This window comes from Lycorma delicatula, chromosome 9 (assembly GCF_047948215.1).
Source record: "Lycorma delicatula isolate Av1 chromosome 9, ASM4794821v1, whole genome shotgun sequence".
Classification (NCBI taxonomy): Eukaryota; Metazoa; Arthropoda; class Insecta; order Hemiptera; family Fulgoridae; genus Lycorma; species Lycorma delicatula.
This window is the reverse complement of record NC_134463.1, coordinates 54,750,925-54,769,767: the sequence shown is the minus strand read 5'-3', so window position 1 is coordinate 54,769,767 and position 18,843 is coordinate 54,750,925. Positions and strand designations below refer to the sequence as shown.

General features: G+C 26.6%; 1 protein-coding gene across 7 annotated transcripts in view; it reads right to left on the bottom strand.

The window, feature by feature from the left end:
- Positions 1–18,843, bottom strand: part of LOC142329778 (voltage-dependent calcium channel gamma-1 subunit-like) — a 244,866-nt gene that overhangs the window by 5,951 nt on the left and 220,072 nt on the right. For 6 of the 7 annotated variants that reach the window (XM_075374560.1, XM_075374562.1, XM_075374563.1 and 3 more), the window contains 2 exons: positions 16,516–16,653; positions 11,096–11,284 (listed from right to left, as the gene is read on the bottom strand). In XM_075374560.1, coding sequence (XP_075230675.1) covers positions 11,096–11,284; positions 16,516–16,653 — 327 coding nt within the window. Of the gene's footprint in view, positions 1–10,615; positions 11,285–16,515; positions 16,654–18,843 lie in introns of those variants that run through there. The other variant, XM_075374564.1, reaches the window with a different exon arrangement.

The window sequence follows — 18,843 nt, the reverse complement described above, 5'->3', positions numbered from 1 at the left end:
TTAGATGAAATGTATCATGAAATTCTGTTATTTACCCAATACAACACAATAATTGCTTAGCTTTGCTTTTCTATTATCATGCAACTTAGAATAAAAATATGTGAAAATATTTTTTTTGTAAAAAGTAATTTAATGAACCAAAATTTAGTAAATTATTAATATTTTAAATATAATATTTATCTTAATTTCAAAATATATGATTAAACTCAAAAAAAAGTGTCAACATTAACAATTAAACATTTATTCAAATTTGAAATCAAGACTTACAGCTGGCACAGAAATATGATGTTGCTGTTTACTTTATAGCAAAATAATATTAAAAAATTGGCACATTTTTACTTTTACAAGGTTTAGACATAATGTATATTTTTAAAAATATATGGTTCAGATGACTTTGGGTTTTCCTGTTCGCAGTTCCTTATTTTTTAGTGGTGAGTCAGGAATTTTTACATCATTTTTGATGGGTGAACAAACATATAATCTACATCCAAGTAGCCCTAAAAGTTGAAGGCAGATTATTAATGGTTAAATTCAAGGATATTCATCCTCATCCTTTGTATTTTAATAATGTTACTGTTTTTGGGCAGTGATCACAAACTGTTAATGTTGAATCAAGTTGAAGCATCATTCAAACCAACTACACAAGGAATATAATACTTTAGAATTAACAGCTGTGTCTATCTCACCATCATTTAACATCAGCGATTATGTTCATTAAAATATCATGCTCTTTATCACTTATACTGCTCAGGCCATTAGATCAGCCTAAATGTAATATAATATAATATTAATATAATATTTAAAGTATTTAATTTATCTATTTTGACATTTAATTTGATTATCCAATCTTTAATTTATTTATCTTCCAGTTTTAGATATGCTGTTATATCATTATTGTAATATCTACATACTTTTATAAATTACATTTTTGTTTGATAAGTAGGGTTACTGTGTTTTACATAAAATAATACTGGACTTGTTGAATAATTGATTGGGTTTGTAAATTTCTTATAAAATAATGTACAATTTATTTTATTTTAAGTGATTTTACTGTCATGCCATTTTTTATTATTAGTTTTAAATTTTGTGATGCTGTTCTGATCAAGGTTTTCACTTGGTTTCCATTTTACAGGTAAGTTACAAGGCAGTTCCATTTTTTTTATTTCTGGAGTAGTATATGTATCAGTTTGTAACATCAAAGTAATATTTAACTGTTACATACTCGTTGGAGTAACATATTTATTTACCAAAATCTAATATAAAAACTGATCCTAAGCCATAATATTTTATGTGATTTAAACTACTTTTGTTTTAGTTAATTTAATTAATTTCTGAAAATATCATTTATAGCATATAATTTATTTTAAAAAAAGAGATGGAAATAATGAATTTAATGAAAAAAAGTTTAGAATCCAGAATTTTACTGAAATTAATCTTAAACTATGTCAACTTTTTTTTTTATGAAAGCATCTAGAAATACTAATATATTAATTAATACTTAAGAGTAATAATGAATTAATCTAAAAATATGATTAATCAGTGTCTATTGAATGTTTATAAAAATGCTGATAATGAAAGTCTCTGATGTACTTATTAAATTAATAGTAACAAAGATTGTATATTTATTTCATTCAAAAGATAAAGCATCCAGTAAACTGCCTTGATCTCAAGTGATAATATATTTATTATGTTAATTTTATTAATTCTAATTCATGTCTTTTTTGTTCAATTTAATAGTTTAATTAATGTAATTCATGTCTAAAGGTTGTTATCATTTATCTAGTGCTGGAAATGTGATTTTCCCTGACTTTTGGGATATATGTCAGATAAGAATGAATCTTAGTAACAAAATGCTCTTCTTTTAAATTCAATTTATGTGTTATCTTAATGTAGTAGGCAAAACTTTCATTGTAGTAAATTTAGTAATTTTACAATAATTCTTTTTCTGTTCAAATTCTGTGGCTTGAAGGTAATTGTGTATGTTGCAATCTATTCAACTGAACAATAAGAAATCCCTCTCCATGGCCCAATGAGATGAGGCTATATGTATGACAAGAAATAAGGTGTAATTTTGTACAGACTCAGGCTGACCAATTCTGAGATTTGTGGTTAATTGAACCCCAACCACCAAAGCACACTGGTATTTACTAACTAGTATTCAAATCCGTATAAACGCAACTAACTAAGTAGCATTTGAACTTCAGAACCTTTGACACCAAAAATCAGCTGCTAAACAACTGGTTTGCGATGAGTTAACCACTAGACCAGCTTGGTCTAATTGTAAATTAATTAAATGACACAAAATTAATTCTTCCTATGAAATTGAAAATTCTTACATTTACTAGACAAATTTAAGTTTGTAAATTATAAGTAATTTATAATAAATTTAATTTATAATAAAATATTAATTTAGTACATTTACATAAAATTTACACACACATACACATAATTTAACACTATAAAAGTACACAAGTAACACAAATACACTTAACATAAACATAAATTCATCAACATATATTACACTAATAAAATCTGTCTTTTTAGTTTACATTTGTTACTATTTTAATGTTTATATTATAATCTTACATATTATGTACATACCCTTATACACATACATGCATACATGCCAATATTTTACAATAACTTTAAACCTAAAAATATAACAATACAGCAAATGAAATACATATAGTGAAAAGTGAAAAAAGTGAACTCTTCATGTAGTGAAGAATTTTGTCAGAAAATATCTTTATACCTAAAATAAATAAAGTATCTAGAAACTTTAGTAATGTGGAAACACCCAATATTAAACTAATGTTTTGTTTTGCAACTATTTAATAGAAATAACATTTTTTCCCATTTTGATATAATAACACATTGTCATACAATTATTTCCCAAAATTCATAATCAGAATTCTCTTTAAATTAATTTTATATGAATATTACATCAAAATTTAATTTTTTAGAACATGGGAAATACATAAACTTAAATTTGTTATAAATTACAAAATAACAAAAATAGGTTGTGCTTAAAAATTATTAAAAAAATTCTGTTTAATGAGAATGATGGTTCTTCTTTACCGATATTAATGACTACTATGTGTCTACTTATCAGGCCCCCGAACCAGCTTTTTTGCTGCCCTGGGCAAAAATTATTTTCACCATCCTTTACATATTATTATTTTGAAACATAATTTTTGACAGCGAATTTTTGTAGATATTTTTAAAAAGTAAAAACATTATTTAAAATAAAATATATTTATATAAAAAATAATATCAAAAAATACAACACATATTTCAAATTTTCATTTCAATAAAGTATAACAGATAATATTCATAATTAAAATATGAAAGAAAATAAATTGGTTTTAAAAAATGTATGATTACAAATAATAATAAAAAAATCTTTTAATTGATTTGAATTCTAACACAATTTTCTCCTCACTTTTTTCCTACAAAATCTCTTATAAGTTCTTTAAAACAAAACTCATTTTTTTAAATCATCAAAATAAACAATGACGGATTTGTTGTAATTTTCTGAATGTCCTTATTTCAAATTACATTTCCACCCATCGGTCATAAAAATAATTGTTTTTCCTGAAACTACGTGCACGCAAAAAAATATATTTGCGAAATTGCACTTGAAAGCATCAATGTTTGTCGACAAAGACAGGTTTAAGCCCTTCAAATTTATTTATTACCAATTTCAGGGATTCTATTCAAGCTCTCAGAATGCATGCTGCTCCCAAGTGATTTCATTTAACACATTGAAGGATGGTCTGTCTAACTTCCTAAGCATCTGAAGTATGTTGAAAATGTACAACATGTTCATGTTTTATAGTTTTTTATTTAGCTTGTTTTTTCTCTACTACTATTTTTGCTATTATCTAAAATCTGCTGCTCTGGGCAAATGCCCAGTTTATCTACTATCTGATCTGGGCCTACTATTGATGTTGGCTGTTCAATGATCAGAATGATCATACAGTTTTAGATTGCAAGTAAACTTCAAACTGTTTTTGAGCATAACCTATTTTTTAAATTTATTTCAATAATTATTTTGCACATTTACTAATTTATATTTAAATTCATCACGCTAATGCTCAAATTTTAGTAAAATACTATTTTAATTTGTATTATTTAAAGAAAGAATTATTACATTTGAAATTTTATGAGTTTTTCTAATTAAATTTCTTCATTTGATGTTTAGATGAAGACGCTGAATTTAATGATAAATTGCCAGTCACTTAATGCCATTTAGTAAATAGGGAACAGTTTTCAAGTTCATATCATGTTATTCTGTGTTAAACCACTTTATAAAAATGATGACTCTGCAGTAACTATACATAGAAGGTTATTCTGCAATAGAATCTGTGTGAATTCTATGAATCAATAATCTGTGTCACAATTGGCGAGGACCATCTACCATCCACCTTTCAAGCATTATTTAAAAAAAATAAAATCTTATTTAAAAATCAGTATTTTTAAATTTCTTACTTCATTGATGTACCCTGCACTTTAAATATTACAATAAACTTATCTTTGTATACATAAACATTAAAATATTTTACAAAACTTTGACGTATTTTGCTTATACTAATTATATTAAGTATTAGATTAAAAGGCAATAACTTTTTTTTATAATTAATAAATATTTTGTGAAATACATGTAACTTTAAAAATTTATTTATTTTTTTTTTAATTTTCATGGTATTGTGGGTTGATATTTTGCATTATACTACTTACTTATTTATTCACAATTGGATAATCAAGAAGCTTCTACTACATTAGTTCTGTTTCATTTAGATAGAAATCAAGAAAAATGAGAATATTTATATGATGATAGTTAAAATTCATCCTTGAGTAGCTAAATAATTTTTTTTTTTACTTTTTATTTTTTTATTCCTACCAAAATATTTTATTTTTACTTAATGAGATGAATTCTATGTACCAGTCTGTATTTTTTATACACCAGCCTGCAGCTCTATTGAATGCGAAGTTGAGATGAGTAGTATCAATAATTAACAAATGATAAATAACAAATGATTGCTAGGTAGATTATTAACAAAATAGTAGTTTATAAAATTTATTTTTGTGTGAAAATGATAATATGTCCAATCATAAAGTAACTAGCTTTGTATGCATGCTTTATCTACACTTACTGAATTCAATCAGGCATGCATAAAAATCCCCCTCATCAAACCAAAATTTGTGAGAACTGCACTAAAATAACTTTGACATGTACAATTTTCACCAAATTACAATTGACTCCATCTTTTCTCCTTTTGTTCATTCATTCTCAATCATTGATTGAATTATTAAAGTTATGAAAATCATTAAAGATAATCTAAAATTCATTATGATCTAAAACTAACATTCATTATGTTTAGTTTTTTTAAATGTGTCTCTTATATAATTATGGCATGTAAAATTTTTTTTTTAGCATACATTTTTATTAAATATTGGTGGTGTAGAAAAAAAAACAGAAAGTGGTGAAGGGTAAAGAACTGAACATTAGTTAGCAGCATATGTTTCTGAGAAGAGAAACGAACTGGCCAAAACTTGTAGTACATTGGAAAATATCTTGCCATTTTATGAAAATATAAAAATGAAGAAAAGAACTGTCTATTAATTTTTGTATTTAATGAATAACAAACCTTTAACACTGACATCCAAAACACCATGTACAAGTATATAAATCAAATAATCATGCTTCAGCAAAACATTTACCCAACATAAAAAGTGAAGAATAAGAAATATGAAAAATAGTTTTAGGGTAAAAACACGATCAATTTATTTGGAGCAATAAAATATTATACAATACAGCAATTTATAAAATTATAAAATAAAACTATGTAATAAGAAATTATTTTTTCTTTAATTATCTTAATATAATTAAAAGATAAACCTAAAATATTAATAAGCTTTTTTAATATTATATCTTTTGAAAAGAAATAAATATTAAAATTAATTTCAATGTGTAAAATAATTTTTTGTCTGAAAAACTAAAAGAGAAAGTCCTTTTTATTTCCTCAGAAACATCTACTAAAGTTTTAAAATAAATATCACAAAAATTGCATAATTTTTAAGGTGTTATTAAAATTGATACATCAATATGGTGACACAACAAATAAGTAAATATTTATATACACATATATGATCATGTTTCTGGCAAAATGGAGTGGAGCTTGAACTAAGACAATGAAAGAAATAATAAAATGGTTTGAAATGATTACCATATAATTATAGCTGACTTTGTAAATTTATTTTATGTTAATTAATTAATTATGTGTTTCTGTCTCAAAAGACTGATGGCTCAAGTCTTGCTTATTAGTTACTGGGGCTTGTACGTTAACCTTTATTTTTTAAAAACCTAACCATTGAATCTTTCTGAAGTACATTTTTTAAAATCCTTCCCTTTTTTAAGTGGGTAAGAAACTTTTACTGCTGGAAGTGATATTTCAAATATCACTAGTGATGCAGTGAACAGTGAATACAGCTTCTTCCCATTGCTGATGCAATGAATATTAATATTAATATTGTTAAAATATATAAAACAATAAAATCATAGAAAGTATGATATCTATAATTAAGAGAGCCTGAAAAAGCTCTGTGTACAAATTCGTGTTTGCAAATATATATATTTGCAAATACATTCATTAGGTATCACTGGTCAGTAGTTATGTAACAAAAAATAAATACGCAATAACTGTATTTTGGCTTCTTAAAATTTCACAGTTTATTTTACTGAAAACTAATGGCATTAGTAAAGTATTAAGTGCCTTTACTTACAAACTTTATTCAGTTTTTATTACAGTGAAGGTTTTTCCATTATTGATATATTTTGAAATGATGGGTGAAAAACATTATATTGTTGCCAGGGTTTGAATCTGAGGTTAAATGAATTAGAGCCACCAGCATGTTCATCATACCAACATCTGGCTGGCTAGTTTGCATGCAGTCTGTCTGTAAACTGAGAGGATGAAACTGGCAACTATTTGTGATTTTACAAACAAAGATCATCAGGGGATTTCATATTTTAAAAACTTAACTTGACGAATTTATTTTGTCAGTGTGAAAAATTGAACTGAGTCTTCAAGTTCAATGTAAAATTTAATTTTAACTATTGACAGTTTTTTACTGTTATTTTGTTCAGTATAATTAAATTATTATGTATGTACTTTAGTTCTGCTAACTTATTTTATTTTATCTAATTTTATTGTTTTACACAAAAACAGGATTTATATATATATATATATATATATATATATATAATATATATATATATACAAATTCATACATGCAGTTAAATTATGACGATTAGATATAATGAATTTCATTGCTTTATGTAATTGTAGTATCATAAGTAGTTAATGCAGTACACAAAAAAGATAAGTAAAATGTTCATTGCATGTTCACTACCTTCATTGCATGTAAACATATAATTTTATTATATAAATGATTAAAACCCATGTATATAATATGCATGTTTAGCACTAAAAATATAATGATAACGGCTGATCATCAACCTGACCAGAATCAAAAATTAGTTCTGGCCATTCTTTAAAATGATGTACTATTTTCAAAAATAATAGCCTTACCATACCAGAATTACTGCTATGCCATGTAACAAGATACCATTGCCTTCTTGACCAAGCCAAATAAATGATTTTACATTAGTCCCATCAAGCTCACCAAAGTGCAAATGATATATATTCACCACAGAGAATTGCTGTTTAGTGGATTTCATTACTGTCAGAGAAAGAACTTATGACTATTACTATTGATTCCTTTTGATGCTTTACATACAATACAGCCTGAAGAAAGACTGAGACAAATAGTTTAACGCAACGAATTAATGTATTATCTTTCTGTTTTGAAATAGTATGTTTTATACACTTTTCAAATTAGCAGGGGGAGTAAAACCATATTACTCTGCAGTAATAAAATAGATAATAAAGAAATAGTTATAATCTTTGAACTGAGTAATGATGTTTATATAATTTATTTTACCCCTTAAAAAAATAAATAAAAAATAATCATACTATGTAACATTATTAATCTACTTTTGCTTATAGATCTTTGTTGTATAATTTAAAAAAATTAAAAACAAAAAGTATCACTGTATTACATTTTCAAGAAAAATAATTTCTGAAGTGTTCATTTCTTATGAATAAATATGTACATGCTCTACATTAAAATTATCATATGTATAAAAGTAATTAATGTCTTTTGAGATTTATAAAACTATACTTTAATCTTAACTGAAAAGCAAAATAAATATTTAAAATAAAAAACCATATATAATTGTATATATACATTTATGAATGAATATATTTTCTAAATCTATAATATTTTGTTACTTATGCATACATGAAGTATATGTAAATATAGATGAAAAATGGTTATAAAATCATAAAGAAAACTCTTATGCAAAAATATTTATAGATTAATCATAAAATAAATTATTAGATGTAATATTTTGTTCTAATTAATGTTAAAAAAAAATTAATTAAGAAATTAACTAACTAACTACCATATTTATTCATATATAAGACCCCTCATTTCTCTGAAATATTCAAATAAAAAAATTAAGCGTTATCTAATTCAGTGTGTTCAATGAAGAAGAGATTAATGTCTTTGGTTAGCTATAGCTATCTTATTTACCTACTGTTTTGGTTGAAGTTTTGTATCGACAACAAAATAAAACACTAAAAAAAACAACAAATAATCAAATAATATCAGTCTTTTTTTTTTTACAAAATACACAAAATAGTAACCTTTGAAAATAGAACTGTGGTAACTAAAATCATATATTTTATTGTGATGTAGTCAATATCTTAGATTGTAACCATTCAGCATATTGTTGAACTGCTATTTTATTTGGGAAAGTATATTAATAACAATATATATTTTAGTCTATGTGTGTATGTATATATAAGACTCATCGACAGAACATACTATTGGAAGTCAGGATGTTAAGCTTACTAAAATGCAGATAATAATGAATCTTACAAATTATAGCATCTTTCTGCCCACTACTGGAACTAATTTTATAATGAATATAATTACTCTTAAAGAAAGTAACACTGACATGTGCAATTTTAAATATTATTATTGCAGATAGTATTATATAACACAGACATAAGAAATATAACCCAGCAGGTTGGTCTAGTGGTGAACTCGTTATTGCATATCAATTGATTTTGAAGTCAAGCATTCTAAGATTCAAATCCTAGTAAGGCAGTCACTTTTATATAGATTTGAATACTAGATCGTGATACTGGTGTTCTTTGGGGTGGTTGGTTTCAATTAATCAGAGGCTGTACAAGATTACACTTCGTTTACATGTTTACATTCATACATATCATTCATTCATCATTCATCCTCTGAAGCAATACCGTACGGTGGTTTTGGAGGCTAAACAGAAAAAAGAGAGATGAAAGAAATATAAGGCAAACAGTGTAGAACAGACTGTGAGATGTTTCTAGTCCTCAATCAGGTGTCTCCCCTCCACATGGCAAATACTCTCCAGTTATGGTGGGGTTGGGGAAATAATATAGTCAGGGCTGATCCAAAGTGGTATGGCTGCCTTGTACATAAGAGTTGCTTCTCTGAAGGTTGGGGGGGAAAAACCTGTACATAAAATCAAGTGATCCTCAAGGTGTAATTTTGATGGGTCTAGACTGCAAAATACACTGCTGCTTTGTGCAGAATAAACAACAGGTTTAGAATGCATTGAATCTTAATTAAAGTCAAAATGTAATGAAAATGATTAAAAACAACCTTTATTGATGAACATCAGGCAGAGACATTCAAAGAAAGGTGAAGCCAGGGTCCTCTTTTTTCCTGTTTAGCCTCCAGAACCGCTGTAAGGTATTACTTCAGAGGATGATGTAAATGAACTGTCTTATACTGCCTTATACAGTCTCAGGTCGACCATTATTGATATATGTAGTTAATTAAAACCCAACCACCAAAGAACATCGGTATCCATGATGTAGTAGTAACTAGGATTTGAACCTTTGAACTCTTGATTATGAAATCAGCTGATCTGTGATGACGAGTTAAATACTAGAGCAGTCCAGTGGGCTCAGGCCAGGGCCCGCCCTGCATGGGCTGTGCACCTAAGATGTGACATGAATTAATTTGATATCCTTTCAAATATTTCAGCCAAATTGTTGGTAAATAAAGTAGCTGTGATCAGTCAGACATAAACATTTTTCATATGACGAATTATAGAGGATATATAAATTATCCTCTAATGCACATTTTCTATACACGCTGTATATAAAAACTATTCAACATTAATCTATATTCACTTAAGGCCATTATTTACATTAGAATTCTTGGTGATATAATATTTGATAGTAAAAAAGGATTACATTAGTTGTAGACTTGTAATGTCCAGCAATATGAACTTTGCTCAGTTTAAAAATAAATCAATGATTTATCCAGATATCAAAATCATTATAAAACTAATAACTGCATTAAAATAATTAATAAATAAACTTCAATGATTTCATTGGAAAAAATTTACTTTGAAAACTTTAAATTAAATTACTAATAATTACTTTTATAATAGTATTTTTATACAGAATACAAATTATATGCACACCTTTTCTTTTCTCAATTATTTTGCAATTACTTTTTTCATTTACCAGTCAAAGTCTGATTAAATACTAAGTAGAATAGCATAATTCATGTTAATTCTATACCTGAAACCTTCATTATTTTCAAATTGTGGACCTAGATAAAAATAGGGGGTCTTATAATTAGTAAAGATAGTTTCTTACATTTACATAATTATAGATATATTAAAAAGTTGAGGAAAAAAATAGAATTCTGAATTCTTAAATTATTATAAAAATTCTACACTACATAAACTTAATTAAAATCTGTGAAAGAGAAATGAACACACTGGGAATATTGAGGGACATCTGACAATTATATTATTAACATAGGTTTATAGTATCATGACAATAAATTTTTCTTTCTTTTTTTTTTAATGAGTGTATTAGTTATATTTAATATTAAATTTACCGACCAATTATGGTCGGTTCATCAGCCATGGCTATTTCATCTGTAGGTGCTTTATTACCTTTACGTTTCTTTGAATACCAAAAGAATACGATGCCAGCCAATAAATTGCAAATGAAAACTAAACATGCTAGGTAAAATGAGTAGCCATAATAATAATCAGCTTTCTTTGGGTGTACCACTGGAAGATGCTCTTTCTCATAGACAATTGAACTCATTAAAACTTCTATGACCACCATTACTGATAAACCTAAAAATAATTTTTGAATTATTAATAATCTTTCATGACATTAACAAAGATAGGTTAGGCTTAAGAACTATATATAACACTTTTTTTAAATTTATTTATTTACAAATTTTGATAATATTTACATATTAACAACCTCCATACAGGAATGGTTATGTCTATATGTCTACCTTTTATTCAGTAAGTTCCAGATTTGAATCTTGGTTAGCTTGGCATTTTTCATATGCTATAAATTTTATTTTTTACCTTAAAAAAGAAATTAGGAGATTATGTTTACCAGAAAGATAAATAAAATATGTTGGAAATCTTAATGTTTCATCATTACTTTCATTAAAATAATAGTTAATTTGTTGATACTACTAGTTAGTTAATTTGATATACCAGGTGAAGAATTTAAAACCGAACCAAATCGGCTCAAATTGCAGTTGTTTGAGTTACTACTCTTATCTATTATTGTCAGCTGTAAACTGTTCATGCATGTTCCATTCAATATAGTCTCTTTCTCTGCAGTTATCTTTTTTAAAATGCTTTATTTGATAGAGGAAAACAATGCTAATGAAAGCTTATGTGAATTCTGGATTCTTTCTAAAAACCCGTCAAAAATTATGGAAAAATTTCTAAATGCCAGTATCCCAGTAAAGATTAGCAGACATGATTTGGTTAAAAAATGCCATGTTGAGTTGGTTTCAAATGCAACAGAAAATAGGCAACCTTCCATCATGTTCCAGAGACTACAACAGATTCTATAACGGAAAAAGAATTTCTGTGGATCTGAAAAAAAATCATATATAAGTTATCATAACAGAGGTGTAAAATACACATCTTGTTGTAAAGATTCTTCATGATTTAAATTTGAAACAATATCGTGAGCAACTTTGCAGTAACTTAAGAGAACAAACAAACCAAAATGTCTTAATGCGACTGACTTCCCAAAAACATTGTTGAAGGACAGATAGACCTGATGCTGTATTTAATTCAGATGAGGCATGATTTCTTTTATCTGGGCATGTTAATTCACACAACACTAGGTATTTTATACCTGAAAATCTTCACCAGATGTTTGAGTGTCCAGTTCACGATGAGAAAATTGGTGTGTGATATTAAAAGTGTGCTGTGAAAAAGAATGTGATTTCTTCCTACAACATAGAGTAACAAGTCACAAACAAAGGTTTACTAGCATGCATTCATGCGGTTTTTACAAGAGAACAAACTGTCAGGAGAGTGCTTTGGCATCCATGTTCTCCAAATTTGTCTAGTTGCAATTCTTTCCTTTGGGACTGTTTGAAGGATAGAGTTTAGGAATCAAATTCCCACACTCTCAATGAAATGAAGGTAAACATTAAATAAAGAGATCTGTAGATTTTTTGTTGAAAGGGTATTGACAATATTTTGCATTAGCTGACTCTCAATATGAACACTTGAGCACATAAAATATATTGCTTACTTTGAATTTTTTTTTAAATATGGTAAATACGTAAACTTTTGTAGATGCAAATACAGAATTTAATTTATGTTTTCATTTTTTCATTTAATTCATAAAATGTTACATGCCTACAATTCTGTTTAGTCTGTAGTGGTTCAATTTTAAGTTTCTCACCTGGTAAATATATATCAAGATTTTTGTACAAGTAAGGTTTAACTAATCTAAAATATAGTGTAAATGAATGCTGTAATGCCTGCTTAATTAGTACTTGTGTGCTATCTATTTCCTGAAAAAAATAGAAACAGCTTTAAATATTTTGTTTAAAAGTTTCTTATAAGTGAATTGGAGAATAAACAAAAATTTAATTTAAGATATAATAATTATCTAAAAAGAGGATAGTTTTGGTGGGATAGTTAGTTAAGAAACATTTATGATTTACATTTAATTTGAAGTACAAACAAAAAATTCTAAAATCATCAATTAATTTACCAAATTTTATATTTTAATAAGTTGGTTACAAATATTTTTCACATTCTTCTCATTAAGCTACTTCTTCAACTTTCATTTATGGCATTAAAGAGTGGAAGACTGTATTATAACAGGAGTATTCATTAGCATGCAAATTAATCCGAACACAGATATTATTTAATAAAAGATAACTTTATTTAGAAAAAAATCATACCTGTAGAATTTGTGAATATCTAGTAATTAATATTTCCTCTTATATTCTTAATCACTTCGTGTACACAATTTGGCATCGAATCAACAAGCATACTACTCATTTTTTTTTAATTTCTTCATCATAAAATCTATCAATATTGTTGCTTAATGAGGGCAGTTTTTGTTGTACAATTCAGTTTTGAAAGACATTGTTTTTACTATTACTCAAAGATTTTCAATTTGGTTTATATCTGGCCAGTTGCCTGACATGGAAACACTTTAATTTTGTTCTTTGATAAATTTGTCCGCTTTTTTGGCAGTATGGTATGATCTTACTGAAACATTCTGTTACCTTGTGAGAGTTTCTTTTTTGAAGTTGTATCACAACCTTTTCAACATACCACCTACTGGAAGTAATGAACAAGGACAATCAAATGTGAAACAATTCCAAGACATTTTTTTTCTGGGGAGGTTTAAGTGAAAGTTGTGTATGAGCCAATAATGTATTTTCATCTGATGCTTTTCTAATGTATGGAACTCTTTGCTCCTAAACATATGAATGTAACTGCTTTTTAGCTAGCTGACAAGCTTTCCATCCAGCTGCAAAAGTCGTCATCTAACAGTTGTCATGTGTAAATCTGTTCCACTGGCTGCTAATTCTCAATTTGGTCTGCAGCAAATAATTTTGGGACACGTTTACTTTTTCTTGCTAATAACCAATCCTGTGTTGGGAATAGTTTTTCTTTTACAGCCACATTTACATTTCCTTTGAGGTGAAAAGAAACCAATGTCTTTAAATCATTTTAAGATACTATTCACTATTCCAAGTGCAACACTACACTCAGTAGTTATTTGTAGTTGTGTCATATAGAAAGAGTTGATATGCTCAGAAGAAAAACAATTTTTTACACTTTCTTGGAGTTATGTCCATTATTTTAGACACACAGGACAAAAGTTATGAAAATATGATTTTTTAATAAAAAGTGGAATAAACTTACACAAAACACTATTTATAACATGAAAATTACTACTCATAAATAACCAAAGAAAAATAACCACAAATTACGGAGACAACTTTCAGAATGGGTGTGGTCAAGAAATGTAGCCACAACATAGAAATAAACAAAAAAATTCCCCACTTTATATTTTTGTAACATTAATATTTAAGTATATATTCAGCATGACGTATGCCAATTCACTTCTGTCAAAAACAGATCTAATAGTATATTTCATGCTATCATATTTGATGATTCTAAATGGATTTAAAAACTGTGGATTCTTTTTGTATAAAAATGTTAAAAGATTATAAATACCCAGAACTTTAGTCATTAAGAATTAAGTGACCTATATATAAAGGAAAAAAATAGTCTCTAAAGTGTAAAACGATATATTTTGAAACTTTACACCCTCTTAGATCTGTTTTGTTACATGATTTGAAATGTTGGGCCTTAATTAATGGGTCAGAAAAATTGATATTTGAAGCAGTTGAAATAGAATTATTGAAATATCTGACAGGTACAGTTTATGGGCCGTAAAAAAAAAGAAGATTGTTCTTATTTGTAGTAAGGACACTTCCTGATACCCTATTTCTACTGTTTTTGATAATGAATAATAATAAACAATTTCTACAATTTTGTTATTCTACCAAGATACATTCATGAAATAGCTAATTATGACTATTTAATATGAAATTATTTAAGATATTATGACATTATTAAATATAAAAAAGATGGATATATAAAAACATGATATATACAATATAAAAACATGGAAATAATTTAAGACATTACAACAGCTCTATTATATTTATATTTGTCATACAGAGTCGGTATGGTCAGAAGAGAAACAATTAAAAATAATCTCAGATTAGACAGACAACTTGCATTATGGGTGTGTTCAAGCAGTGCAGCTACAACATAGAAATAAAAAATTCCTTGTATATGGATTAATTATTAGTACTGTATATTATTTATTATTATTATTATTTGTTAATTATTATTATGGATTTCCTGGCTGCTTTATTAGAAAACAGATTTAATTGGAATTCTCACATGATCAAATTGATTTCTTTTGGAACAACATCAAACTTCCTGTTTTCCTTTGAAGTGCTTTAATAAAATGTTAAACTTATCATTATTAAATATAATGAACATTATTTAATATTTATTATGTGAAGTCTAACATAAACTATTTGGGCTTCCTTAAAAAGTTTGAAGAAATTTTTAAGATACAAATATGGGCTGTCAGGTCATTATCTGGAGCCCATCAGTATGAATTACGTAAACCATATTTAGAAAATTAAAAATGTTTGTATTTATGGATGCGCAATCTTTGTTAAAAAGAATAGTCATTTAATCTTAAAATGTCAATCAAACCAGAGAAAATAAATTTTTTCATGTTAACTCAATATAATACTTCTGCTTATGAGAAAATGGCCTTATTCTGTTTCCATTACCATTTTTTAATAACTTACTTAACTACTTACAAAATTTTCCCACAAATATATTTAAAATATAATTAAAATATAATATAATATATATAATATAATTATGTTTCTTTTATAGAAACATAACACGTGGTCGATGAATTTTCAAATAATACTAAATAAAAAATATAAAAAACCTAAATCTGCATTCTGTTCAACTTGTAAATAAATATGAATCCAAATAATTTTCATAAATGACTTTTGAATTATGAAATATTTTATACTTATTTTTTTATATTGAGTACCTGCATGTATTTATGTTTAAATTTTTTCATGTGTTTAGATTTTAAATAATTAATATCTATTTTTATATTATAATTGTGTATTTTGTGAAGGGCTGCTGTGATCCAAGTTTTTATCTCTATTTCCTTTGATCCGGCCAGGTAAAGTCTTTGGCAGTTACTTTTTTTATCTATGGAATACTACACATATCTACCCATCTTAACATGATCTGTATAAAGTATTATGTACTGATCAAAATAAAAGATTTCTATTTATTTACTTAAGTAAGCGTATTACTGAGTAATTTTAAATTTTAAAATGATTATTATGCTAATTTTCATTTCACATTTAAAATATTATTCATTCATAAAATTTAAATGTAAAATTTTTATAAAAAGAGTTTTTTAGAATTATTAGTTTTAAACCGGTTGAAATAATACTTACAAGTTATAAAATGAATACCACCAGCTAGTCGTTTAAACATGTATCTTGGATTGCGAAATGTATAGAATGAAAAGAAAAATCCCATCATTATTAATAATAAACTTATTACAGAGAATATCATTTCTGTCCTTGTATAATCTGTAATTAGAATAAAGAAACATAAAAGATGAAAACAAAAACAACAATGCAACAATAATAGGAATAATAAATAATATTTTGCAAGTAGTGGATTGTGGTATATTGTTACAAGTATTGCATCAAAATATATTAATTGAAATAATCTTTTTAATCAATAAATTTATTTATGTATCATAAAGTAAGAACGGTAATCATAAATAAAGAATGTCGAGTAAGAAAGATTTTATGGTCACTTTTAACAAAACAGTTCTTAGTTAAATGACTGTGGATACAATTCCTATTTCATTGTTGAAATATTTACTTGACATTTTCTGGTTGAAGACTTCATTGTAGAATTGCCAATAAAGCAATTTTTTCTATATCTTATTCAATATCATTTATTAATTGAGAAAATCTGGACTGCTTAAAATGCATTTACTCCTTAGATTATTACTAACAATTTCTAGCAATATAAAGTTAACTACATAAGGCACACAATATTTTTCAACTTGAGTAATTTATATTGATAGATTTTTATGATATTCCATAAGTGTCCAGATAACTTTTTGGAAAAGAGTCCACTTGCACCTGCATCCAATTAGTAAGTGTACCTGTAGATTATTACATTCCATTATCACCAGGCAAGGAAGTATTGTTAATTAGAACTTAAAAATAAAATGGTAATAATAGGTTAATTAATGCTCAGTAATTAAACCTTCCCTGAGATACTCTAGGCTGGGATACTGATGGAAAAAGTTTACTACTTTGCCTGAGATCTTAAATCTGTTTATTATAATACATTTTTCTTTAACAAGAATTCCAATTTTTACTAGCATCTTCATGGTATAACATGTTTACTTTTTATTCAGATTTTTAATTAAAGGTAATTACCACATTAATTTCATCCGATGGATTAGTGTATCATTCATCTGTTATACTGAAGTTATACTTTTGATCCGAGATGTCAGCATTCGGAGTTAGATATATAGTACCTGTAATTGCTATCATATAAGTCCAACATCATTCTGTAGGAAAATTCATGTTGAATGAATAATTTTAAAATGAATCAATTTAATTTTTATAGTTTTAAGATTAACGTGAAAGTAACCATATTGGCTGGGTGATAATTTGGCCATATTATTGTATTAATTTTTCTTATTGCATACTTCTGTGTTGTTTCAGTAGCTACAGCACAACACCATAACTTTAAATTCACACTGTACATTTGAGTAATAATAGCGTTAGTAATAGATTAATGAAAAGTACTACATAATAACATTGCCTAATACAACTTTTGTTTGACTGTTGCTGTCAAGTAATATAATTGTTAATAAAAAGGTATTTAATTCCTATCTGTGCTATTTATTTCACTGTAAACTAGAGTTAACCTGTACTATATACAGGTTAAAGTGGTGTTTATATTTATTTACAAGTGGTGTTTACACCACCCATTGATTACCCATAATTCACAACCCACTGAATTACACATTTTTTCCAATAAGACTTCAGCCTTATTTTTAAAATAAATCAAGTGTTTCAGTTGAGATTATGAAGAGGTTCAGCCATTTGGATTTGAAGAAAATACCATGTCTATGAAAATTTCTCAGAGCAAAAAATCACATGAATGGTGTAGTCATTCATTAATTAATTGTTCCTTGGTATCCGGTCCAGTCAAGAAAAGGTTTGATTGAGGTAGTTTCTAAGTTGAAGAGCACAGTGAGGAGATGCCCTATTTTGCTGCCAAACATAGAGTAGTTAAATGGTTTGGGATAATGATGTATGTTTGTGATAACAATAACAATATCTTACTCATGTAAAATTTTAAGATGTAAATTCTGTTTCAGTTGAAGAAATAAGATCTCAACATTTATTTTTTGTAATTCCACATTAAGAGTGATTACTTGATCATTCAATCTTAAAATATGCTTCATCAGACTTTATCACTGAGCTTAAGAAATGATGATTTATTTTACAATGAATAATTAATTTAATTCCTCATAAAACTCCAGCTTCCTAACAAAATCATCTTCATGAAGTAATGATGTATCAGTTGATTGCTAAACCAATATTTTCTACCTGTCATAGAATTTACATTTGCATGTTGGGGAAACTGCCTTGTAGCTGGCTATGTTTATTATATTCTTCCTTCCAACTTTGTACGTATAAATTAATAATTTCAATCCATTTAGATGTTTAGTTTAGATGTTCTTA